This window comes from Podarcis pityusensis (assembly GCF_964106645.2).
Source record: "Podarcis pityusensis genome assembly, chromosome: 8".
Taxonomy (NCBI): domain Eukaryota; kingdom Metazoa; phylum Chordata; class Lepidosauria; order Squamata; family Lacertidae; genus Podarcis; species Podarcis pityusensis.
Genome location: NC_138033.1, coordinates 25,488,519 through 25,514,484, shown reverse-complemented (window position 1 = coordinate 25,514,484; position 25,966 = coordinate 25,488,519). Strand labels below are relative to the sequence as shown.

The following is a 25,966-nucleotide window of genomic DNA, read 5'->3' as shown; positions in this document are numbered from 1 at the left end:
AACAATGTAGAGGAAAGGTGGAATATCAATGTTAGTAATACATTACAATACAAATAAATATGGGGTAGAGACATGAGTTCAGAACCCATGTCCTGGGTGACTTTGGTCTGCTTTGGGGCTTCCTTGAATGCTTTTGCCTGGCTGAAATGAGTTCTTCACCTATGATAATACTGCTTGCTTAACTAGATGAAGTAGGTGGTGGGTATAGAAATCTGTACTTTGGGGGTAACTCTACAGAGGTAAGAGCCACATCTGTAGCTCCACCTACTTTCCCCTCTGGCCCTGCCACTTTTTGTACCACTTTCAGGTTTGCCTTTTTTGAGCTGCTTTAGTGGGGAGTAGGGTGAAATGCGGTTCTTCACCATCAATTTTTTCTTTGTTGTGCAGGTAACCAGATGCCACCTCGACCACCTAGTGGCCAATCAGACAGCATCTTGCATCCCTCCATGAATCAGTCAACCATAACTCCCGATAGAGGTGTGTGCATGTGTGCAATGACAGTTACGCTGTTTTGCCTGGCTTCTTGTATATAGCAAACATCTCAGTGGTTCACGGATCAGTCCTGATGTGCATGCCTAGCTTTTACAGGATAATCTTCCATGAAAGGTGTAACTGGTGATTTACGAATTAGAGTAGGGAATTGGGACAGTCCTTAATGTGGAATGTGAACTAGAAACATACACAATGCTTTTGTGACAAAATTAGTTTTGCCATGGTGCAGTTTGCATCATTCTCCAAATTATGCTAGATACAGACACACACACACACCCATACTTGTTTTCCTTTTGCCATTCCACCTCAGGTTATTGCTTACAACAGCCTTTCCCAACCGGATGCCTTCCAGATGTTGGCGATTTCCAAACTCCCATCATCATAATCATTGGTCATACAGTCAGGGGTTGATGGGAGTTGGGAGTCCAAAATAGGTGCAAAGGTGCCCAACAGTAAACTCAAATGTAACCTCTTAACTATAGCGATCAGTGGGAACAATGCAAATTTGTCATTAGCATGTGGTACAGCTGGCTGTTGCTTGTTCTATTTATTCATTGAAATAGGGTACCATGTTTCTTTTATTTTTGCCACCCCATTCTCACTATTCTCAGTGGGTTCAGATAACTTAGCAGTCATCATAAATAACTCCTCAAAGTGACAGCTACAAAATAAGAGTGTGCTGTGCCACAGTTATCATAAGACTAGGGAATTACCATGTGAGAATTTGTCATTGAGGTTTTCAAGCTATTAATGTGAAAACTTTACCAAGCATGTCATTTATGAAGAATTTAGGATTTCCAGAACTAATTATTTTTAAAAATGTGTTTCCATCTGCATAGCCTGCTTTTATAACAATATCCCTTGAAATCATTATTAATTAGGTTACATACAGAGGACTCCACAGATGCCCCAGTATAATTCCCCTCAGCCTGGGTCAGCCTTATCTCCACGTCAATCTTCTGGAGGACAGATGCATGCTGGGATGGGACCTTACCAACAAAATTCCATGGGCAGTTATGGACCTCAGGGGGGTCAATACGGGCCTCAAGGTGAGAGTATTACACTTGTGTTTCAAATAAAATGCATGAGCAGTGAACATGTGTTGTTTCTGTGGTTGGATAAAGAACACCTGCTTAAGACAATGAGATACATGGGTAGAAAGCTTGAGCAGTCTTGTCTCTTGACCTACGAAGTGTGTGCTTACAGTTTTTATCATGGATGTTGTTTATTGGATTAAAGTAAAGGGTGAGTGTGTTCTGCCACCATTGCTGAATTTGAACTTGGGAGTGTCTAGGCATAAACTAAGTATCAACACAAAACACTTAACAGAAGATTTTAATAATGTGTGCTACAGTATTTATTTAGAAATTTTGGGAAATGGAGGGGGGTTAAGTGTGACTTTGTCTCCAGTTCATAGCCCTTAATTTTTTCATCAGTGTCCCATACTTTACTTGGCCAATACAGTTAGTTTTGGTAACTTAACTAGTCATCTTAATATTTGGATCATTATTGATTAGTCCAGCCTTTGACAATGATTAGCTGATTAACTTAGTCATGAGATCTCTGGTGGGATGATGCATGGAAAGATTCCACATAATGTGTGTACTGCTTTGTGGTTGATATTGCAATGTAGCTGTGATGAGAGAGAGTGTGTGTGTGTGAGAGAGAGAGAGAGTGCGAGAGAGAGAGCGAGAAAGAAAGAAAGAAAGTACTGATGTGGAATAGATTAACATTAGGACACTATTTTGTGAAGCCAACATTCTCCCATCTTTTAGCTTGCCTTGTAATATGCAGGCTCAAGATGCAAATGCAAGAATTGCCAGGATATTCTTTAGTCTTACTGATCATGCTCCCCTTTTCTCTGTAGGTGGATATCCCAGGCAGCCAAACTACAATGCTATGCCCAATGCAAATTACCCAAGCCCAGGAATGGGAGGAACCATGAACCCAATGGGAGCAGGGAGTCAGATCCATGGTCAAACTGGTGTACCACCCTATCCTGGGCTTCCTCCAGGGAGAGGATTGAGCCATGCTGCCATGGGGAATAGGCCCTATGGACCCAACATGGCAAACATGCCTCCCCAAGTAGGGACTGGGATGTGTCCTCCACCAGGTGGCAGGAAAGCACAAGAAGCTGCTGCTGCTGCTGCTATGCATGCTGCTGCCGTCAACTCAATCCAGAATAGGTAAGCCATGGGGGACCCCTTACCTCTGAAACAGAATTTCCTAGAATTTCAGCTCTTTAAAACAATACCTCTTTAAATAAGTCAGAATAGACTTCCCTAAATCCAGAGTAAAATACTGTTAGTCACCCTATTTGCAATAAAGAAAAGGCAAAGGCAGTCTCAGATACTGGCACTGAATTATTACCAAAACACTCCAAAACAAAGTACAGTCACAAGAATAGGGTGGAACTAAACATCTGTATCTGTATATATAATATCAAGTGTCGCGGGCCAGAGTAAAGAGGTATATCTTCATCTTACAACAGAAACTGCATAATGAAGAAGCCAGACACATCTTTGTGGGGAGGAAATTCCAAAATTTAGGGGCTGCCGCAGATGAGCCTCTCTCACGGGATACCATCCTCCAGGCTTCTGAGGGCACAGAACTACCAAGGGCCCCCCTCCTGCTGATCTTAACACCAGAGAGGGTTTGTGGGAGGGATGCATTTGGGGCCTAAGTCATGGTTAAATACCATATTGGCCCAAATATAAGCCACGAGTCGGGGGGGGGGGGGAGAAAAAAAGACAGTACCCTCCTAAAGCCAATTCCTTCCTTGCTTTCTCCCTTCCCGGCCTTGGGGGAGAGGACGGGGGACTATGCGTGGGGCGGGCAGTGCTTTGCCATGCTCCTGGCACTGTTTGCCTCATGCTCCTGGCTGCATACCGGGGGGGGGGGCATGCTGCGTTGCCGGCGGCCTTTCCCCTTCCCTCCTCTCTCCCTTCCTAGCCTTGGGACTGCGTGTGGAGTGGGCACCACTTTGCTGTGCTTCTAGCTGCACACTGGATCATTTTTGTAAGGTTGCAAATATAAGCCACACTTCAACTTTTCACGGTCAGAATTATTTGGGGGAAAGTGTGGCTTATATTCGGGCCAATATGGTACCAACATCAGACCTTAATTTGGGTCTGGAAACAAACTGACAACCAGTGGCAGTTAGGGAAGGCAGATGGGGTGGGTAGTGTCTTCTGTTGGATTATAATGGAATTCATTTTTCTGCTGTCCAACGTTACCTGGAAGAGACAATAAAATAAGTGGGGTGGGTTTCTTTCGTCTTGTATTGGGAAGGCCTCTGCTTCAGTTGCATCTGGAACATGTATACTCAGTGAGCAATTTACACAGTATTGAGAAGCTTGGGGAAGAGGGCTGTGCCAATTTTAGGCGTGTCCAGTTGACACGTGGTCGCCAATGGGTGGGTACTTTTCAACCTGGAAGAAGGCAAAATGAGGGTGGAATGGGGTGGGGTGCACTTTAATGCATTCCACTAATGCACATGGGGGCCAGGAATGGAACCCCAACACAAAATGGTTGCCACCTGTATCTTGATGCTAAAGGAACTCAAACCTCAAAACCTTAGAAGAGCTGAAATTGCCTCAATAGCCCAGATCTGAGTCTCACTTTTTCACCCACACAGCAAGTCAGAGATACACTAAGGAATGCCCACTATGGAGAAAGATAATCTCTTTAGTCTACCTGTTTGTGTAGGGAATTTAATCAGGAAAAATCACATTATTAGCCAAGTGCTCGTTGGTAATGTACGCAGTTGACTATTTCTAATATAGTTGTGTTGTTTTTAGGCCATCTGGTTACCCCCATATTAACCAAGGAGGAATGATGGGAACTGGGCCTCCCTATGGCCAAGGAATAAATAGCATGGCTGGCATGCTCAATCCCCAGGGCCCACCATATCCAATGGGTGGGAATATGGCCAACAATTCTGCAGGTAAGATGCTGTACCCAGTCTTTCTGCCCAAGTTCTTTGTATTTTTGAATGGCAAGCTGAAAAACATTTTCATGTTGGTGTTTGACTCTCTAGGGATGGCTGCAAGTCCTGAGATGATGGGACTCGGGGATGTTAAACTAACACCAGCTCCCAAAATGAACAACAAGGCAGATGGAACCCCCAAAACTGAATCCAAGTCGAAGGTAAAAAAAAAGTTTTCTGTAGCTGCTGCAGAGATTGGGAGGTAGTTTGTCAGCACTGGTTTTTAAAGAAATGTGAGCCTGGATTTTATTAGTGTGCATTTGACTCTATCTTATGTGATTTGGTTATGTTGAAAGTATGAGACTTTTCTTGTTTTACCACCCATATTGTTGCTGAACAACATCATTTCCTTGTAGAGAGCTGCACTACCAACTTCATATGATTGCCAAATGAGGCACTTGTTTGTGCAAATTCAGAGAACACGTAAGCATTTATGGGGTTCTTTGAAGCTTGTTGGATTGTGCCTGGAACACACTTAGACCATGCCTGCGTAATATTCTCCTTTATTAAGTAATGTGTATTGTACCTCTTGCCTGGGGTTTACCTCCAATAAATCATGGCCCTAAGGCATGAAGAGCGCTAGAGCTATACAAAGCTTTTCACTCCAAAGCACTTTATTCTATCCTTTGCTTGCATTCTGTTGCGCTAGTGGACATTCTCTGTGGAATTAAGAGTAGAGCATCTTATGCATTTAGTCTATATTTCCAGTGTGTGGAATGGCCAACCACATGCCAGGTTATGTGGGATCAGCTTTCAAAGATGCACAGAAATGTATTTCTGGTTATGGGAGTCAACAGTCTTCCCCCATGAGAGCTTTGTAGCAGTGTTTATTATAATAGCAGAAGCAACTAATCATATTTCAGATCTAAATGACAAAATGCTGTGCGAGAATTTTTTTTAAAAGTATTTGTGGATGCTCGGACCCCCGAGCTTCATGCATCTTCTGTGTCTTTAGGACCTGATTTCTAACTTTTATTTATTTTTGTTTTTTAAAAAATGGCAAAATTTCCAATATGTCCCTCAGTGCCAACCTGAATTAGTGTATAGTTCTTCTTCTGATGATGTAACATAGAGGGTGGGATTCAAAAAGAGCTGTTGCAAACAGGGTTTGAAATCCTTATTAAGTGGAAACTGTAGTTACTGTTTGTGTCACCAAAACACTTTTAACTGTGGTTAAGGAAGAAAGAGAGAGTTGGCTCCAGAGTAGATAAGGGGATATGAAGCACATCGTATCTGTGGCCTGCTCATATTCTGATTTTACATCTGCGCCAGCCCAAGTAGATGTGGCCTTGGACATTCTATGCAGGATGTCTCATTCATATTACATGTTACACTGGCACCTCAACTTTCACCAATCTGGAATAGAGATATATTTCCCTCAAGGATTATTCTAACCCTCAAATGTTAATTTTGATGATAAGGGAAATGCAGTGATTTTATATTTTTCTTCTGCCAGACATTTGGTTCTTAGAGAATTAGGTTCTTCAATGTTCTACAGTAGCAACCTACTTGTAAGGTTAACAACTCTGAATATGGGATCTTAACTCAATTTGTCAATTGTATCAAATAGGGCAGTGACCAGGAGGTTGTCATCCTGGTGCCAAAAAGCCTTGCAGGATTCTCCCCATACCTTTGTTATTTTTAATTGCAACAAAGTAGAGGAATAGTAAAGAATAGTAGAGCAGTTTAATAAAGCTTTGTTCTTTTTCTCAGTCCAGATCTAACAACTACAGTAGTGCTGTTGTAGTACTAAACAAGGAGCCTCATAGTTACTGCTTCAGAGAGTCTTCCTTGTGCCCTTCAGACTTCCTCGTAGCAAAATACTGACATAGCTAAGCAAGTTAGCTTCATTGATCTTTACTTAGCTAGATAGGATCTGTTTTCAACTCTGTGGCAAATAAGCCTGGTTCCTTTAAACTCAAACTGCTCTTAGACTTTGATTACCTGGTACCTCCCACAGCTTTCTGCTTTAAAGACTGCAGTTCCAAGTGCTTGAGGTTGGAGCCATAAGGAAAGGGACTAATGCAAAAATTCAGTGTACATTTCACAAAGAAATTTTGCTTACATTTTCTTAATGCTCAGACAATTGGGCCATTGCCTAGTCCCATTAAACCCCCATGTTTATTCAACTAGTCTAAAATTCACTGGGGAGAGTGATCCTCTCATATGTTGGATCAAATGAACCTTCCCTGTCTCTTAAATGAAATAATTCCCTGGGAGTGTTTTTCCTGAGGCAGCTGTTGCCTTTTATTCTGCAGTACAATCTTCCTGCAGTGAGAGAAAAGTAAGAGAAGAACAATCTGTCTAGGTAGTGGCTAGAATGCCATATGGGTTCGACTTGAGACATCTTAGGAGCCCAAAAGGAACATTATCAAAACTGATTACCAACTTCTTTGGCTGGGAACTTGCATAGACAGCAAAGTTATCTTGAGGATTCTGACCCTGACAAAGGAAGCAACTTTGACCACTAGTTGTCTAACTTTAGTTTGTCATAAAGTCTTCTTTCATTGCCTTTGTTTGGTGAAATGCCTTTCATTTTAACTAATGCTGATCCAAGACTTGCGACTATTTATCTGATTTGTATATTCATTTTCAACAGTAGTTGTGAAAGCAGGTTACCCTTCCAGAAAAATAAATGTTATCGATAAAATGACAGTAATAACGATACAGTGTTGTAATAGTGACAGATTTAAAAATGGACAGCTAGTATTAAAGTAACATCTTAATAATAAAAGGCTTGCCTGAAGAGAGAGATTTTAACAGTTCATTGGTAACAGATTCAAGAGCTTGGGGGCCACCAGCAAAACAGCTGCTTGGATGCTGGCCACTAGCCTGATACATGGTGGGAGTGCAAAGAGGTATTCATCCTTACATCTCAAAGTGCATGGCAACAGGTCATGTGCTTCCAGACTTGGAAAAATCTGCATACTATCATTGATCAGTTGCTTGAAAGTTATACTAACACCCCCTTCTTTCTATTTTAAAACTCAAAGCTGTGCAAGCACTGTGTCTCACACTATTGCTGTGACATAGTGTGTGTAGTTTGCTCCTGCAAAGAGAAGTTGGCTAACAGAATTAGGAGACATCTGGATGTGGGTGTTCCGTTTTTCACCCCTGATGTTTCCTACGTCTCTTACTGACTCTTAACAGTGGAGCTTCTCATTCTGTCCAAATCCTCACTTCTTCCCCAGGCCAGTTTGTCATTGTCAAGAGGTTTTCCTTCTGGCCTGTGTACAACTACATTCAGATAATACTGGGCTGACCTGCATCCACATTTCATGCTTTTTAACAAAGTTCTACCATCTCTATAACCTCCTGCTTCTACTACAGATCTCTTAGTTCCTTGGTTGTCTCTTTACTGAATGGTTGTGTTGCTATTTTCTCTTCATTGACTTGTTTCCATTATTGCTTCTTTGCTCGAAGACAGAATATTTTTGGATTTTCACACAGTGTTGCTGAACTTGCTTTGACTGGTCTTTTAACACCAGGTTGGTGTTCTTCATTACCAAGCCTTTTTGCAGTGAGAGACCAGAAATGTTAACTAGTTCCTTTACTGCCAGAAGATCTGATGTTTGTGAGAGAAGTTGGACATACCAGTGAATGTACTTGTCTGCACCAGTCCATAGGTGCTGGCCCTTCTCCTTGTTGTATGGAACTTATAATTCAGCAGCCTGCATTTCAGAAACATACAATATCTGTTTACTGAAGAGTGTTCTTCATAGCATCTTGATTCTTCTGGGAGCTGGGTGAGGGACAACTTAAATAGGGCCATGCCTTACAATTCTGAGAAAGTTTTCCTATTTGGCATACTCCACTGTGGTTTATGAAAGGAAAAGTCACTGGTGAGTCCAGGCTTCTTCTCTGTAAGGATTCAATGAGGCTGCAGCTTTCCCAAAACTCCTGTGACGTTTTGTTTGTAAATATTATCTTACTCTTTCAACACCCATAAAGATAATGTCTGAAATTCTACTGGAGCCCATTATATTGGCTTTTTATTTATTGGCTATTCACTTGTTGCATAATCACTGTAACCAGCAAGACTTGAATCTAGATGATTATGCTTCATTTTTCTGGCACATTTGTACTGAAATTAAACTTTCATAGGATCTCAGCCATCTTCAGATGCACCATACTTCTGTAATCAGCTTTATTTCGTGTTGTACTGCTTGAACATAGTTTCTAGGGTTAACACTTCTTTTACATTTGTTTCTAAGACTTGTTTTTACAGTGTTTTAGTTTGTATTTAGCATACATGCAATTTTATTTATTTATTTATTTATTTATTTATTTATTTATTTATTGTACTGCCTTTCTGCAACCTGCCCCCTCCCTATGCAAAGTGGCTGACAAAAATAACCAAACGAACAAATTAACCAAAATCCTGTATTGGTAAGCAAAGCAGCAAAGACAGTATCAGCACATCAATAACTAGCATTATAAAAAGAAAATTCATGGCACTTTTAGTAGCCACCAAATAAAGCAGAAAATCGAGATTAATTCAAATTAAACAATGAGACTACAATAAAACAACAATAATGGAAACAGAAAGCTAATTAATATGAATTCAGAGTCATTAATCAACAAATGCATGGACGAGCAGGACAGATTTCACTTCATGTCTAAAAGATTTAAAAAGAGGCTAGACATATATTCCTCAGGTGGAGTTGCATCATTTGGGCATAACCCTTAGCCATGGTCCACTGTCTAGTAGCAACCTGCATAACCTCTGGAGATGAGTACATCCAAGAAAGTTCATTGATGGCTCAGCTGCTGTGCAGGTTCATATAAGAGCAGGCAGCCCTTAGGGTACCATGGTGCCAGATGATGTAGGGCTTTATAATTAAGACCAGCCCTTTGAATTGTGCCCAGAAACAAACTTGAAGACCACAAAGGTATTTGAATATGGATGTAATGTGTTGATTCCAAAAGATAAAAGAAGACGAAGAGTTTGGATTTGATATCCCGCTTTATCACTACCCTAAGGAGTCTCAAAGCAGCTAATAATCGCCTTTCCCCTCCTCCCCCACAACAAACATTCTGTGAGTGAGTGAGGCTGAGAGACTTCAGAGAAGTGTGACTAGCCCAAGGTCAGCCAGGAGCTACATGTGGAGGAGCAGGGACGCGAACCAGGTTCACCAGATTATGAGACTACCACTCTTAACCACTACACCACACTGGCTAGATTCATGACTAGTTAATGACCTGGCTATCATATTCTGAAATACGTGTGAAGTTTTCAGAGAGACAGCTGTACATATAATGCACTGCAGTAATGAAACCTGGATGTTACTAAACTGCAATGTCAGTGTCATCTTTGCAGTAAAGGACCAGTTTGTAATTATTGTACAACTGATGTTAACCTAGATTTCCACAATGCACTTAGACTGAAGTAGGGTGATTGCGCCTACATCAGAATGGTGTCATTGCTTTTCTCCCTGCGTTATGTGATGATATCCGAAGACCTACCTTTTCTCAGATTGCTTTTAAATTAATGTGTGATTCTCTACTCTGTTTCTTCCTCTCTTTTTTCTCTAGAAATCCAGCTCCTCTACTACTACAAATGAAAAGATTACTAAACTATATGAGCTGGGTGGTGAGCCAGAAAGAAAGATGTGGGTAGATCGCTATTTGGCTTTCACTGAAGAGAAAGCAATGGGCATGACCAATCTTCCAGCTGTGGGCCGGAAACCCCTAGACCTGTATCGGCTCTATGTCTCTGTGAAGGAGATTGGAGGGCTGACTCAAGTGAGTTAACTTAAGCTTGTATCTGTTAAGATTCCCTTTCTCAGGTCCGTCTTACACACAACACACGTTTATATATCTTATTAACCCTGGAGGGATGCACAAGGCCACATCTAATTCATAAATTCCCTGCCCTGATAAGCAAAATTCTTGATAGGTTGCTTCAGTTTTTTTATTCACATTACTACATCAGTTTGGGGTAATGCTACTGTTAGTGCTCCCTCCCCTCTTGAACTTGTGTTTTTATATTTGCTTCCCTAAGATGGACAATAAATTGCTTATTGCTTTTTTTTAATCCTTTGTTATGAGGAAGGAAACTGGTGATTTATATTTGAGTTTCCTTACTTTCCTAAACACTACTTGAGAAGTGTATCAATTTGCCTGTGGCATGCTTTAGAAAGGAGATGTGACTTGGATTTAAAAGTTGGCTCTTCTGGCTTTGTGCAGGTTAACAAAAACAAGAAATGGCGTGAGTTAGCAACCAATTTGAATGTGGGTACCTCCAGCAGTGCAGCTAGCTCTCTGAAGAAGCAGTACATCCAGTGTCTCTATGCCTTTGAGTGTAAGATTGAGCGAGGAGAAGATCCTCCCCCAGACATCTTTGCAACTGATTCAAAGAAGTCACAACCCAAAATACAGCCTCCATCTCCAGGTGAGTCAACTTTGACTTCTGAAGTGTTGAATTCATCCTGTCTTGTAATGTCCAGATCAGGGTCTAGTAGGCCACACCCTGTATCAATATATCACAGTTGCTCAACAGGGTCCTTATTCTACCAGAATGTGGAACTGTGGCAGTTATATATTTTTAAAAGGCATATTTACAAATGTGATTTATCTAGGCAGCCTTTCTGCATTTGTAAAGGTGTTAGAGCATCGTTGAGAACTGGAGGTGGCTTTTGCCTGCTCCAGGCAGGGTAGCTCTTTCAGATAAAGGATGGCATGCTGGGATTATACACTGATGTAGAGACAGTTGACTTTTCTTTCTGTTGTTCGCTTAAGACTTGAAAACGTCTTGCTGTATATCTCAAATTTGACACCTTGTTTTTTAGAACCCAAAAGTATGCTTTATAAGGCTGGAATGATAGATTTAGTGCTGATACGTTGCAGATTTCTCATGGGTTCATGGTTTGGATCAAAATTTTTGGTATCTGATCCAGAACTTGAGAAGACCTGGTTTCAACATATCATTCACTTCTTACATATAATGTTGTGTCCTTACACAGCTGCCTGTACAATCACAACATGCTGCTCAACTGAATGGGCCAAATATGTGTGCTAAATGTCTATTTTCTGTTAGTAGTCCTGTGGTACTCATTGTATCTCTGCAAACCACATAACTGTGACTTTTCTAGCAGCCCGGGATTGTTGCAGTGAAGGGTGGGACTAGTATGAGAAAAATGGGAACCAAGACTAACAATTGGCTTAAATACACTGCTACTGCTGTATTAATGTTCTTCAGCATACTAGCTGTCTTAATGTTTGAAGAGCTCTAATCCATTTACTTGATTTTTTTTTAAAAAGACTAATATCCACTACAAATTGGGCACTGTAAAAAAAAAAGTTTTTCTTTCTTCCCCACCCCTTCACTGTAAAGGTAAGCACTGCTTTTTCTTAAGGCAACACTGCTGTGATTGAAGTTCTTTTGCTTTCATTTTTTACTTATGCTGACCAATCCTTGTTTCATGAAAATTTCTCAGAACTTTGATCATCTATTATACTCCTGGCCATATGTGGGGGGAGAAGGTGGGAATGTGAGCCCAAGGCTTATAGTGGCTCCTTTCTGCTCAGTAAACCATGGTTTAACATGACTTGCAAGCACGGCCACTGTGTTACTATCATGGTTGTGGAAATCGATGGGGGGCATATTAAAGAATTGTGACAAGGCAGCACTGTATGCCTGTAGCTACATTCTGAAGTAACTTCCTTCACAGCAGCATGATGGAGAACAGTTGACACGTCAGAGGTTTTGGGGGCTGACGTATCAAATAGGAGTGACATCCAGCAGCCAACTAAAAATGTATTAGGAGTTGTGTTACATAAGATCAGGTGATTTGTCCATCAAATCCAGTGTTGTCATCTCTGGCTGGCAGTGGTTCCAGGATGTCAGATGAGAACTTTCCCATTACCTGCTACATGATCCCTTTGACTAAACATGTCACAGGTTGATCCTGGGACCTTTGGTCCTCAAATCTAATTGATGCCTACAAGAGTCTTAATTTGACCTGTGAGACTGTTTCCCTCAAGCCACATCCACTCGCTCCAAACCTGGCATCGTATATGTCATGTGTGAGGTAGATAAATACTACAGAGGAACAACCAGGAGCCTTTGAATGAGCTCCTTCTTGTTCCTTGGCAAATGGGGCTTGTATTCATCGTATTTTGAATTGGATGGCAAATACAAGCTCTGCTGGGATTGTTTCGACATGGGAGTTCCCAAGCAGAGCCAGTCCCTGCTAAAAGTGGGGCTTAAAGTCACAATCAGCTGGTTGGCATTTACTTCAAGCCCCAATTGGATTGACTGGGATCTGCGTTTGCTGTGCAGCTTGAGTCCAAGCCTCCTTGCAAAGGAAAAATGGATCACCTAATATCATGGTGATGGCATGCCTGTCAAAGTAGCGCAGCCAGAGGTGGCAGAACTCAGGATCTAGAACTCTGATCAGATCATGTTCCTCACCCCCCTGCTGTACAATGAAGACGTACTATTCCACAAAACAATAGTTCCTCATTTGGAATCATTCTGTATATTTGAGCAGTCCAATACTGTTCGGTTGCTGAATGCACTAGCTGGGATTCAGTAAAAATATCACTGAGAGTAGTGATGTGCTCTTGCTCCCTTCTGGTGACCCAGTCTGAAATCCATTGCTGGAAGAGGACATGGTGGGAATTTGAGATAGACATCATAGGATCTGTACCTACCCTTTTCCTGCAGCTTTGTGCCACTTCTCTTGAGCAAATGAATATGCTTCCAGTCTTCTGCTCTCTGCAGTGTGAATCCTTTTCATTTTCAAATACTGTGGCTGCTTATTCTGAGTAAATTTAGTGGAGGGGATGCATAGCAACAGCATCATTTGAACCTGAACCTCCTGGACAGTAATTTTTGTTGTTGTGAGAAGGTGTGGTGACATGTTGCTTGGAGTATCCAAGTGACACACTATCTATCCCACACCACATGAGTGAGGGGATGCCCCTGTGGCATATTATGTGATGGAGGCATCAGGGATACAGGTGTCATTTTGCCTGTCAACATTACGGTTTCATAGGGTTACCGTATTTTTCGCCCTATAGGACGCACTTTTCCCCCTCCAAAAATGGAGGGGAAATGTGTGTGCATCCCATGGGGTGAATGCAGGCTTTCGCTGAAGCCTGGAGAGCGAGAGGGGTCGGTGCGCACCAATTGAAATTAATGCACATTACAAACTAAGGTCCATTAATTACATTAGGTCTGCTCTAGAACTCAGTTGGATAAAACCCATAATCTCTAACCCACCACCTCAAAAACAATTGTTGTAGGTTTCATTTGCTGCATTTATTGTATACATCTTCTTATTGCATTTTTATTGTAAAGCCTCTCCAGGAAAGTTTGTTTGAAGGGTGAGGTTGTGTATGAATTTAAAAACTCACAAGTACATTAATTGGTGATAACACAACCAGCTCATTTTTGCTGTGTTGACCAACAACTGTAGTGGGACAGGAAACCATCGAACACTTGCGTTGCAATAATGCTGTTAACCTCCAAAGTGCCGCAGTATTCCTTGTAGTTGCCGTGAGAGGCTACCATAGCTAGCTCTCTAGAACCTACTACCCCTTTAAGAGGTGTACAGCTCCAAAAACTAGCTCTTGGCTGATTTACCTGCAGGCCTCTTTTAACTAAATGTCCTGTGTTGCTTTGGTTTCTGTTGGCTTCTGTTGAAAAGCTTATGCTTGTGGCTGGAAAAAGCCATGTTCCTGTGGTTGGATGGGGCTGATCTGTGCACTTAGGGGTATATCTGAAGGGGTAAACTTGCAGTTACAGCGAACAGCTCGCTTGTGGAAGATGCCAGGGTTCTCCAGCCAGAAAACCCCCCTATTTATTGTGTGTGGGTTTGTGGTGCTAGGTCCTGATTTGCTTTGCCACTCTCCTTAAAGCATTTGTGGTGCTAAACTCCTCCTTACAGTGCTGCACAAGTAGTGTCTTGTGTGTTAGATGCTGCCTCCTGGATTGCTACTGCACAAGCTTGCTCTCTCTCCCCTCCACGATTCCCCCTCCCTTCCCCAATCCCTTTCAGCTTTTTTTGGCTCCTGGTTATGAATGAATGGCTGGCAACATGTGCCCTGGGAAGTGCAGCCAGTTAGGCTTGAATTCACAGTGTATGGAATTGGCATCCCTCCAGCAGTTTGTAAATTTGTGAGTTGGGAGGGACAGCAGGGGGTGGGGACGAACAACAAATGGCAGCGACACAGGGAATGTCTCGAAACCTCTTCCTGCTGATGTCAGTGTATTAGAATGCAGCAGCGACTTTGCTTGTTGGATTCCCAGGGGAACGGAATGGAGCTGAAAGGCTAATGAATGGGGAGAGGGTGTGAGGGGAGGGGTTATGAATGAAGCTCCCTGCTGGGCTTGCCTCTGCCCTTCCTTCTCAGGAGATGTCCCCAGACTGGGAGGGAGCAGCGGAGCAGAGGGAGAGGGTGCCAGGAAGGTGGGGCGTAAACAAACATGACCTGTAGCTGACCTCTAGAGGATTTTAATGAATAGCTGAAATGACTCATCAACTTGCAAGGCTGAGGCAAGGGATATCAGTGCCGAAAATGGTAACTAATGGAAACCTTAATTAAGAGTTTGGCTTTCGCTAGCTGCTAGGAGTGTATAAATCTGAGAGATGGCACCATTAGAGGCTGTGGTTGGCCTGGAACAGCAGAACTCAATAAACTGCACAGCTGGCTTTTTGATATTGTATACCTGGATTTTCAGACAGTTTCCAGTGGTCTTGTGTCGAACGGTCCAGAGTAGCTGCTTGATCCCTTTTCCTTAGCCTTCTATAGAAGAATTTGTCTTGGACTTTCTGGGAAGGCTCCAATGGAGATTCCCTGTGCTGTGCTTTTAGAACCTTTTACTTGAGGAGCTCAAACTAGGAGTTGGGTGTTTAATCTGCCGTCAACATGCCTTTCTTGGTCATGTGCGAAACTGGACCATACTGATGCGGAATTGCCTCCCTACCTAAAGATGCAGCTCAGAACATTGTTTCTCCTGGGAGGCTTTGTTTTGTGGTCTAGCTCACAGCACTTTTCAGTTAAGCCTAGCAAATTTGGGTTAATAGTCACAGGCATTATGGTGTGTAGGAAAGAGCAAGTTCTGTTATAAAAATGATGACCATTGCCCCCCAATATATCCTAGGATTTCAGGAAGTTGTACTTCCCTGTTCAAGGAGTACTACCTTTGAGAGTTTGCATTGCTATAAAATCCTTCAAGGTTTTTCTTAGTAGCTTCTATTTACCATGGAGCTGATGCCTCTCTTCTCTACTTGCAGCTGGTTCAGGCTCCATGCAGGGCCCTCAGACACCTCAGTCCACCAGTAGCTCCATGGCAGAAGGAGGAGACTTGAAGCCCCCAACTCCTGCATCTACGCCACACAGTCAAATGCCCCCTTTGCAAGGCATCAGGTATTCCGCAGTCAACTTCCTGCTACTAACAAATGCCTAAAGGCTGCTGTGCCTGGCCGTGGCTTTTCTAATAGATTGCATTGATTGACTTCCATGTTAAAACAGTTCCTCCTTTTGTTGGCTCAGGAGTAACTCAGTAGGCCTTCAGGACACCTTTCCCGATGGCAGTGACCCTACTTTCCAGAAGAGGAACTCCATGACTCCAAACCCAGGGTACCAGCCCAGCATGAATACTTCTGACATGATGGGTCGCATGTCCTATGAAACAAAGGATCCATATGGCAGTATGAGAAAAGGTGATGTTATCTTTCATACTATAGCACAGAGCCATTAAACTCTCTAATCCCATGAAAGGAGCTTTGGAACAAAATAGCTTTAATTTTATGTCCAATATAGTTTCATGTCTTCCTGCTGAAGATTGATGGTTTCCTTTCTCCACTTTCAGGAAGTGATCCCTTTATGTCCTCAGGGCAGGGCCCCAACAGTGGTATGGGTGATCCTTATAATCGTGCTACAGGTCCAGGGATGACTAATATGGCCATGGGGCAGAGGCAGCATTATCCTTATAGCCCTTATGAGAGAGTGAGGTGAGTATTCACCCTGGATGCATTGATTCTGTTATTGATTGATTGATTGATTTATCCATCCATCCCACTTTCCCCCTAGAACAAGGCAGTTCTCAAAAATGAAAACAGATAGACCCTATGCTGCTATACCAAGCAAATCACAGTTATGCAGATATTTGCTAAATGAACACAGCATTTTTCTCCCAGAAATATCAGTTTTCACAGAATTTATGTGTCTCAGGTTTGGGTTTACAGGTGAATATGTTTTTCAGGAGTATGTAAGTGGCAGGAGGGCTGGATATGGGCAAGGCAGGCTTTGAAGGATTGTGGTGTTAGTGGAACAGGACTAAAAGATGTGACAGTTGAAGTGATGGCTGGACTCTGTTTCCTGAACTATGGAGCCTTGCATGAGCACCACCCCACCTTGTCAGACCATGAGGACCAGAAATTCTACAAGGAATGAGAAATTTAAAATTCTATACAAAATGTACAGGATTGTACAGAACTGCAGAAGGCAAAGAGAGCCCTGGTTCTGTAACATGCATTATATTTATTTGCAGTGGTGATTGTGCTGTTAGGTCAAGTATGGGGAAACAGTAGCCCTCCAGATGTTGGACTACAACTCTCACCATCCCTGGCCATGCTGACTGGTGATAATGGGAGTTTGGAGTCCAAAAACATCTGGAGGGCTACAGGCTCCCCACCCCTGTGTTAGATTCTTTCTTTGTAGATGAGGGCTAGAATTGCTTATAGTGTGAGGGTGTGCTGTGTTTTCCCTCAGGACTGAAGCTGGAATGGGACCTGAAACCAATTTAGGAACCGGAACACCCCAGCCCAACATCATGCCTTCCACTCCTGATTCAGGGATGTACTCCCCAAGCCGATATCCTCAGCAGCCACAGCAGCGGTAAGTTCCAGTATGCCTCTATTGTGTCAGCAATACAGTCACAATAGAATTCCATGGTGTTCTGTGCATCTGGGAAGAAAACTAATACTTTCATCTTTTCTGCAGACATGATTCCTATGGCAATCAATTTCCCACTCAAGGTACATCCTCCAGCAGCCCCTTTCCTAGCCAACAAACCACCCTATATCAGCCACAACAGCAGGTGAGCTCCCTGAGGTTTTGCAATTCAACTGATAAAGATTGGGGTGGTTGTGACCTGTGAGCAGTCACAGAAGGGAAGGATAGTAATGGTTTAGTTCAGTGGTTCTCAAAAGGAGTGGCATGAGAGGATGGCAAGTGCGGCGGGAAGATTCAAGGACAATAAAATAAACGCTTGAATATTTCAGTGTAGTATTGTATCAAAATATTTGGGGGGGGGATTTACAATCAGAAACCGTATCCATGCCTCTATTCAAGATTATTGGCTCTGCAACATATTGTTGTGAACAGAGATTTTCAGCTCTGACAAATATGAAAGATCAAAAAGATGCAGGCTTCCTCAACCTCGGCCCTCCAGATGTTTTGGGACTACAATTCCCACCATCCCTGACCACTGGTCCTGCTAGCTAGGGATCATGGGAGTTGTAGGCCAAAAACATCTGGAGGGCTGAGGTTGAAGAAGCCTGGAAAAGAGAAACACCTCTTTGCATTGATGAGATGAAAGTTTGTTTTTCTCAAATTAGACATAATATAACTGATACTATCCTGCAAAAGCAAGCTTACACTTCTCATTGAGTTTGTATACATACTTAAGCTACATATGTAAAAGGCTTGTTTATAATTATATCATGTTCTTATGTAGCTGCGTTGTTTTATGCTTTCTTGATTTCCTATGATCATATTATATAGTAGTTGTGTTCTGTGTTAAATCAAGCACTGCTAGTTGTTCCTTCTTTTCCAATGTTTTTCTTATCAATAAAAAATTTGGTGTGGTATGATAAAAAATTATCCTGAAAGTGTGGCCCAGAGAAACATTTTTGAGAGTCACTGGTTTAGTTTAACAAATGCTGGGATTTCCTGGCTGAAAGGGGGAAGGGGGTGGTCTTCCAAAGCACACCTGAGTTATCCAGAACTGTTCCCATATTTGTTCTAGATCTCCAGGCCTTAATTAGGCTTTGCCTCTACTGTGCTGTGGATTTTGCAGAGGGAACTTAAACATATTCATACTAAACAAAGAATCTTTTCTGTTAGTTGAGAACTAACTTTCTAACTTATCTGCAAAAATATTATCTTAAAATGTAGCTGAGCTAAATCAAATCGTAGTTCAGGAAATTTAGGGTAGGTGTCCACCCCTCAAAGATCACCCTTTTGTATAGAATTCAGTTTCTGTATTTCTTAATATACATAATCACAGTGTAATTTTGTGTACAGGGTTCTCTTTCAGTCTTGGCAGTATATATGACTCCTATCTTCTTATTTGAAGTCAAAGCTGGAATATAATTATGTCTCACTTGGATGAGAAGGTGTTTACAGTTGTAAAGCTTGGTCTATAACCAAAAAATCCAGGATTTGATTATTCTTATAGCTTTGCCTTAATAATGTTATCATAGCAGGATACTTGAAGGTTGAAATATTAATAATAAAAGCCCTGTTATAGAAGCTTAACCAGCTGTTTGCAATGGGCACCTTTTACTCTTTTTATTTTTGGCATAACTCTGCACACTCTTATCTTGCCACAGACCCCTTGCCACAAATCATTTCTATTGTCTGGAGCCATGTGGCTGTAGTCAAATTTGCAGTTACTGATGTGATCGAGTACAGTGGGCCCTGGTGAGCAAGGCTTATGAAAACCAGCATCATGTTAAATTGCATCCAGTCCCCAGTCTTAGACTTGATAGTGTTTGTGTTTTCCCCTCCTAGTATATAAAGGAAACCATGGCCATCTCCAAAGTGCCTTGATATAGTCCTGTATACGGCAAGAGAGGGAGGCAAAATAAGGTTAGCTTTCAATGTACTTTATTGAAAACCTCTTCCAGCCTGAACCAGTTATACAACATATTCTGTACACAGAGTACAGCTGTTCATTTTGGACAAGGAGATAATCAGGTTTGAAGCTTCTAGTACCAAACCCTGGTACACCAGAGAACAGTTCTGAGTAGGATGAGAGGAAACTGATGACTTCATGCTGTTCTGTGAATGCTGTAGGTTCCTGCCCATAATCTCTTAGAATGAGAGCCACTTATGAATTGCCAGCTTTTGTTTTCTTTCCAGAATTATAAGCGACCGATGGATGGCAACTATGGCCCCCCAGCCAAACGACACGAAGGGGAACTGTACAATGTACCGTACAGCACAGGCCAGGGACAGGCTCAACAGCAGCTGCCTCCGGCACAAACCCAACAACCAAGCCAGCAGCAAACTGCTCAGCCTTCTTCACAGCAGGAAATCTATAACCAGTATCCGAACACATACCCTGCCACAGATCGCCGACCTGCTGCTGGGCCACAGAACCAGTTCCCATTCCAGTTTGTCAGAGAGAGGGTCTCTGCTCCCCCAGGCTCTAGCACACAGCAAAATATTGCTCCTCAAATGATGGGTGGGCCCATACAGTCCACTCCAGAGGGCCCACAGCAGGGCACCCTGTGGCAAGGGCGTAACGAGATGAGCTACAGCTATCCCAACCGGCAGAGTACTGGTTCTGCACCCCAGGGTCCTGCATATCACGGAGTGAATCGAACAGATGAAATGCTACATCCGGATCAGAGGGTTAATCACGAAGGACCGTGGCCTTCTCATGGAAACCGCCAGCCTCCTTATGGGCCCTCTGCCCCTGTGCCCCCAATGACAAGGCCGCCCCAGCCCAACTACCAGACCCAACCCAGCATGCAGAATCACATTCCTCAGGTATCTAGTCCAGCACCTCTTCCCAGACCGGTGGAAAACCGCACCTCTCCAAGTAAATCTCCATTCCTGCACTCAGGAATGAAGATGCAAAAGGCAGGGCCTCCTGTCCCGGCCTCACATATAACACCAGCAGCTGTACAACCTCCTATGATACGACGGGACATCACATTCCCACCTGGATCAGTGGAAGCTACACAGCCTGTGATGAAACAAAGACGACGTCTGACCACAAAAGATATTGGTAATTGAGCTTTCATTCCCTTGAGTTGATGGGAGAGTGGTGTGTGCCAGACCACAAGGCACCCTTTGGTGTATCATGCAGGGATTTGGAACCTTTTTCAGCTTGAGGGGCTGCATTCACTTGTGGGCAATCTTCCAGGGACCACACATCCAGGGGGTGGGGGTTGGACACACACCACTCCATCCAGGCAAGCAAGAGGTATTATTACAATTCAAGGGCACGTTCCAACCAGGTAAGATCACTAGAGGAGGACACTGAGCAGAGCCAATGAGGGGTGTGTCATGGGCAGAGAAGGGCCAATGAGGGTTGTCAAGCCTGGAGGCCTGGAGTTCCTCAGTGCTACATTATTATGAGGGAAAGGACTCTTAGATTGGAAATAGATGGTCTTGGTTGCTGTGGTTATGTCTAGTGTCCCTTCATGTGCTGGATGCAATCCACAGGGAATTTTGCAAACCTAATAGAAATCATTGGGAGCCATGCAAGAGCTTTCTTAGATTTGTGCAAGGGTGATTCCTTATGGATTGAGAATTCAAGTCCAGTCCACCTGGCTGGGTGACTTGCTTTTGGTTCTTGTACAATGTAAAAAGCAGGATTCAGGGACAGGTTTAGTTTCATTTCATTCTGGGAGTTCAAATTGCATCAAATGTATTTCTATGTTGCAGGAACACCTGAAGCTTGGAGAGTAATGATGTCTCTGAAATCTGGGTTACTGGCTGAAAGTACGTGGGCTTTGGATACCATAAACATTCTGCTGTATGATGACAACAGCATAATGACCTTCAACCTTAGCCAGGTGAGTTGACACCTCCAGGAGACAGGGCTTTGAAATTTAAAAGTGGAATTGAAAGACATGAGCAAAAGATTAACATAGAAATGTGACTAAAGTTTGGGCTGTGTGTATTCTGCATAGTGTGGAATTCAGCATCTTGAGAATCATTTAATGTCCTTAGGGCTGAAATATTAGGCTTGATATCTTTGGGGGTGGATAGGGCTTCCAGAAATCAGGCCATATGGTTTCCTGTCTTTGCTGCTTCTCCCTCTGTATGACTAGAAGTAACAAAGTTATATAAAGTATGTAAATCTAGACAAATTTGCGTTACTTAACTGGTATCTGTGCAGAATGTTAACTGTCGGATGTAAGTGCACACAATTTTTTCTTATCGGTGAAATTTTAAGTGCTGGGGCATTATTATTATTATTATTATTATTATTATTATTATTATTATTTCAGTTTGTACACCGCCCTATACCCGGAGGTCTCAGGGCAGTTCACAAACAATCAGGGTGGTTCACAAACATGGTGAAGAGTGGATAAGACAAAACAACAACAACAATAACAATAACAACACCTCAGCCCAGGACCTACTAGGGTTAGGATTTGCGAGTTAATAAATACAAAGACCCAAACAATTTACTTGGGGCATTAGTCCACAAAAGCCTTAGTCCACTTTATCAGAGGTCCTGATATACAGGGCATTTATTCATAAAAGCTATATTAAATTTGTTGACTCTTTAAAGGTTGTTCAAGACACTCTGGTTTTAGTGCAACAGACTAACACTGAAAGTTTTGATTGTATTTTAGCATATGCATTTCAACTTACAGGTTTGAAACTAGGCTCAGATGTAACATAAAACTATGGTTTGGTGCTACATGAATGAACCTAGAACTTGTGCACTTACTTTTTCCATTGGGTCCTGTGATTGTTACCCTCCCTTATTTGTTTGCAGCAAGCCATATTTTTCCATCATGTCTGACCTGGCAAACTATGGTTTGCACTTGTCATTCAAACTATGGTAAAACCCTGGTTTCTAAGGCAAGTGCAAACAGAATTGTAAACAAAGGTTTGAGCATGGTTTTCAAGCAGTTTTCCAGTTTGGATGCAATGACAATATGTGGTTTTGACACAAACGGGAGAGAGAACTATGATTTGGCATTATGTCTGAATTGGGCCAAAGTTGTCTTCAGGGGCAAGAAAATGTTGCACTTTCTTATTTCATGTTCTGTTCCCTTGCAGCTGCCAGGGTTGTTGGAGCTACTAGTGGAATATTTCCGACGATGCCTGATAGAAATATTTGGAATCCTGAAGGAATATGAGGTGGGAGATCCAGGGCAAAGAACACTATTGGATCCTGAGAGGGTCAGCAAATCTTCGAGTCCTCCTCCTGAAGAGGGGGATAAAGAGGAGCCACAGAGTCCTAACTGTGAGGAGGAAGAGGAAGGGGAGGAGGAGGCTGCCTTTGCAAATAAAGCCACAGCGCCTCTTGAGAGCAACGAGGAAAAGCTAGTCAGTAAATTTGACAAGCTTCCAGTCAAGATAGTGCAGAAGAATGACCCATTTGTGGTAGATTATTCTGACAAACTTGGCCGGGTACAGGAATTTGAGAGCGGGCTGCTGCACTGGCGGATTGGTGGGGGAGACACCACTGAACACATTCAAACCCACTTTGAAAGCAAAATGGAGCTGTCGTTGACTCACAAGCGAGCTCCTTGCAACTCTATTTTGCGAAAACATTCTGTAGCTGAGAGCAACCCAGTCACCCGAGAGGGAGTATCCCCTCCATCTGACAATCCTCCGGAGAAAAGGATAACAGCTACCATGGACGACATGCTTTCAGCACGACCCAGCTCATTGGCAGAGGAGGAGGGAGTAAGAAATGTGGAGGTGGCAAAGGAAAGCGGTAAATTCCCATTTGGCATTAGTCCAGCTCAGAGCCACAGAAACATACAAATCCTGGAGGACGAACCTCACAGTAAAGACGAGACGCCCCTCTGCACACTTCTAGACTGGCAGGATTCGTTGTCTAAACGTTGCATCTGTGTGTCTAACATCATCAGGAGTTTATCATTTGTGCCAGGCAATGACTTTGAGATGTCTAAACACCCTGGTCTGCTGCTGATCTTAGGGAAACTGATTCTCCTGCATCATAAGCATCCAGAACGCAAACAGGCGCCACTGACATATGAGAAAGAAGAGGAGCAGGACCAAGGAGTGAGCTGCAACAAAGTGGAGTGGTGGTGGGACTGCTTGGAGATGCTGCGTGAAAACACTTTGGTCACATTGGCCAACATCTCTGGCCAGCTGGACCTTTCACCATACCCCGAGAGCATCTGTTTGCCTATCCTGGATGGACTCCTCCATTGGGCAGTGTGTCCTTCAGCAGAAGCCCAAGATCCTTTTCCAACCCTGGGGCCTAATGCTGTCCTCTCCCCTCAAAGACTGGTTTTGGAAACCCTCAGTAAACTCAGCATCCAGGATAACAATGTGGATTTGATCCTTGCAACGCCACCCTTCAGTCGCTTGGAGAAACTCTACAGCACCATGGTGCGTTTCCTTAGTGACCGAAAGAACCCGGTGTGTCGGGAGATGGCTGTGGTACTACTGGCCAACTTGGCGCAGGGCGACAGCTTGGCAGCTAGAGCCATTGCTGTGCAGAAGGGCAGCATTGGCAACTTGTTAGGCTTCTTGGAGGACAGCCTGGCAGCCACTCAGTTTCAACAGAGCCAAGCCAGTTTGATGCACATGCAGAACCCTCCCTTTGAGCCGACCAGTGTGGACATGATGCGTCGGGCAGCCCGAGCGCTGCTCGCCCTGGCCAAAGTGGACGAGAACCACTCTGAGTTCACGTTATATGAGTCACGGCTGTTGGACATCTCCGTGTCACCTCTGATGAACTCGTTGGTTTCACAAGTTATTTGTGATGTACTGTTTTTAATTGGCCAGTCATGACAGCCGTGGGATGCCTATACCCCCTGTGTGCGTGTGTGTGAGTGGAGGACTTAGAAACTGATTGTTGCCCTTTATTTATGCAAAACCACCTCAGAATCCACTGTCTGCCCTGCGCTGTCCTGCTTCTACCTTGGGGAAAAAGATATTCCCCCTTCCCTCACCTCTGCCCTTCAGATCTGTCCTAAACCCCTGTTCAAGGAGACAAAGTTCTGCCTACATTTAAAAAAAAAAAAAGACTTTTTTTATTTTAACCAAAGTTGCTGTTGTTTACAGTGAGTTTGGGGAAAACAACTTTGTCCTGTTACCGCATCAACAGGCGCTACTTTCATAACTGTTTTTAATGGTAAACTCTGAAGGACAAAAAAAGTGACTGCTGAACTCTTGTGTGGTTTATCGTTGTACATTCACAATCTTGCAGGAACCAAGAAGCTACCAGTTGTTAACAGACCTTGTCCAATGGAGGCCTGTGCAGTAGAGTGTAGAACTTCATGTACTGTACACCTTAAACTGTAAACATACTGTAATAATGTCTCACATTGAAGAAGAAAAAAAGCTGGATCAGCAGCAAGCTGTAGTTTTTAAAAATGTTTTTAGTTAATGTTGAGGAGAAAAAAAGGCTTTTCCCCCAAAGTATCATGTGTGAACCTACAACACCCTGACCTCTTTCTCTCTTCCTCCTTGATTGTATGAATAACCCTGAGATCACCTCTTAGAACTGGTTTTAACCTTTAGCTGCAGCCTCATGGCTGCCACGTGTGTATATATATATGACGTTGTACATTGCACATGCCCTCAGACTCCTTGCAGTTTTGTTCCCCTTCTCCCTGCACCCCTTTATAGTATGACGAGTTAAACGAGTTGATGACCTGCAAAAGCGAGACACCAATTATTTAATCTCTTGCCAGACATCTCTCTCTCTTTCTTTCTCTTTCTCTATTTCTCTCTCTCTTTCTCTCTCTGGAGGATGCTGTACAGGTCTCTGTGTATAAAGTCATTGCTGTCTCAGCAGCCAATCAACTTATAGTTTTATTTTTCCTGGGGTTTTTTTGTTTTTTGTTTTTCTTTCTAATCGAGGTGTGAAAAAGTTCTAGGTTCAGTTGAAGTTCCTGATGAAGAAACACAATTGAGATTTTTCAGTGATGAATTCTGCATATTTGTATTTCAGACGATGTAGCTAAAAAAAAAACTTGATGTAAATTCCTCCCTTTTTTCCTTTTTTGGCTTAATGAATATCATTTATTCAGTATGAAATCTTTATACTATATGTTCCACGTGTTAAGAATAAATGTACATTAAATCTTGGTAAGATGTTTGTGAGGGTTTTCATTTTTGAATGGCCCAAAAGGCCGCCTAGTGGGATCATCCACACTTCTAATTTGGATTGATTTCATAAATGTAAATTGCATTTCTAAAAAGAAAAAAAAAACGACTCCTGGGTTAAAGGAAGAGACTGCCCACTTCCAAAGGGAAATACGTGGGATTTCTGTTTTAAAATCAGGAAACAGTTGTTGCTTTGAAGATTAGAAAAGTAAGCAGTTCTTGATTTTGGAATTGTTTTTACCTTAACTTTAAACACTTCCTGCCTGAGGGCACCAAAGTGTGCCTGCCATGTTGCTAAGAATTTATAAATCAGTCCTGTTCATGACATCTACAGATGTTGAAAAAGTGGGTAGTGGCGGGTAAAAAATACAGAATATATGGATAAATCTATCTCCCTCACTCCTAGTTCTGTGTTTCTGAAACGAGGTCAGTTTCTTTGACCCTGTTGGAAATGGTAATAAG

The 25,966-nt window shown here is 42.8% G+C and overlaps 1 protein-coding gene across 5 annotated transcripts in view; it reads left to right on the top strand.

The window, feature by feature from the left end:
* ARID1A (AT-rich interaction domain 1A) overlaps positions 1-25,490 on the top strand; it is a 124,697-nt gene extending 99,207 nt beyond the window's left edge. For all 5 annotated transcript variants that reach the window (XM_081015899.1, XM_081015897.1, XM_081015896.1 and 2 more), the window contains 15 exons: positions 388-477; positions 1,374-1,541; positions 2,360-2,678; positions 4,293-4,438; positions 4,532-4,641; positions 10,016-10,225; positions 10,670-10,874; positions 15,727-15,859; positions 15,986-16,155; positions 16,305-16,446; positions 17,207-17,332; positions 17,438-17,534; positions 19,583-20,456; positions 21,119-21,249; positions 22,472-25,490. In XM_081015899.1, the coding sequence (XP_080872025.1) occupies positions 388-477; positions 1,374-1,541; positions 2,360-2,678; positions 4,293-4,438; positions 4,532-4,641; positions 10,016-10,225; positions 10,670-10,874; positions 15,727-15,859; positions 15,986-16,155; positions 16,305-16,446; positions 17,207-17,332; positions 17,438-17,534; positions 19,583-20,456; positions 21,119-21,249; positions 22,472-24,184 (4,634 nt within the window). In that variant the 3' untranslated portion in view covers positions 24,185-25,490. The remainder of the gene's footprint in view (positions 1-387; positions 478-1,373; positions 1,542-2,359; positions 2,679-4,292; positions 4,439-4,531; positions 4,642-10,015; positions 10,226-10,669; positions 10,875-15,726; positions 15,860-15,985; positions 16,156-16,304; positions 16,447-17,206; positions 17,333-17,437; positions 17,535-19,582; positions 20,457-21,118; positions 21,250-22,471) is intronic.
* Positions 25,491-25,966: the final 476 nt, after the last annotated feature.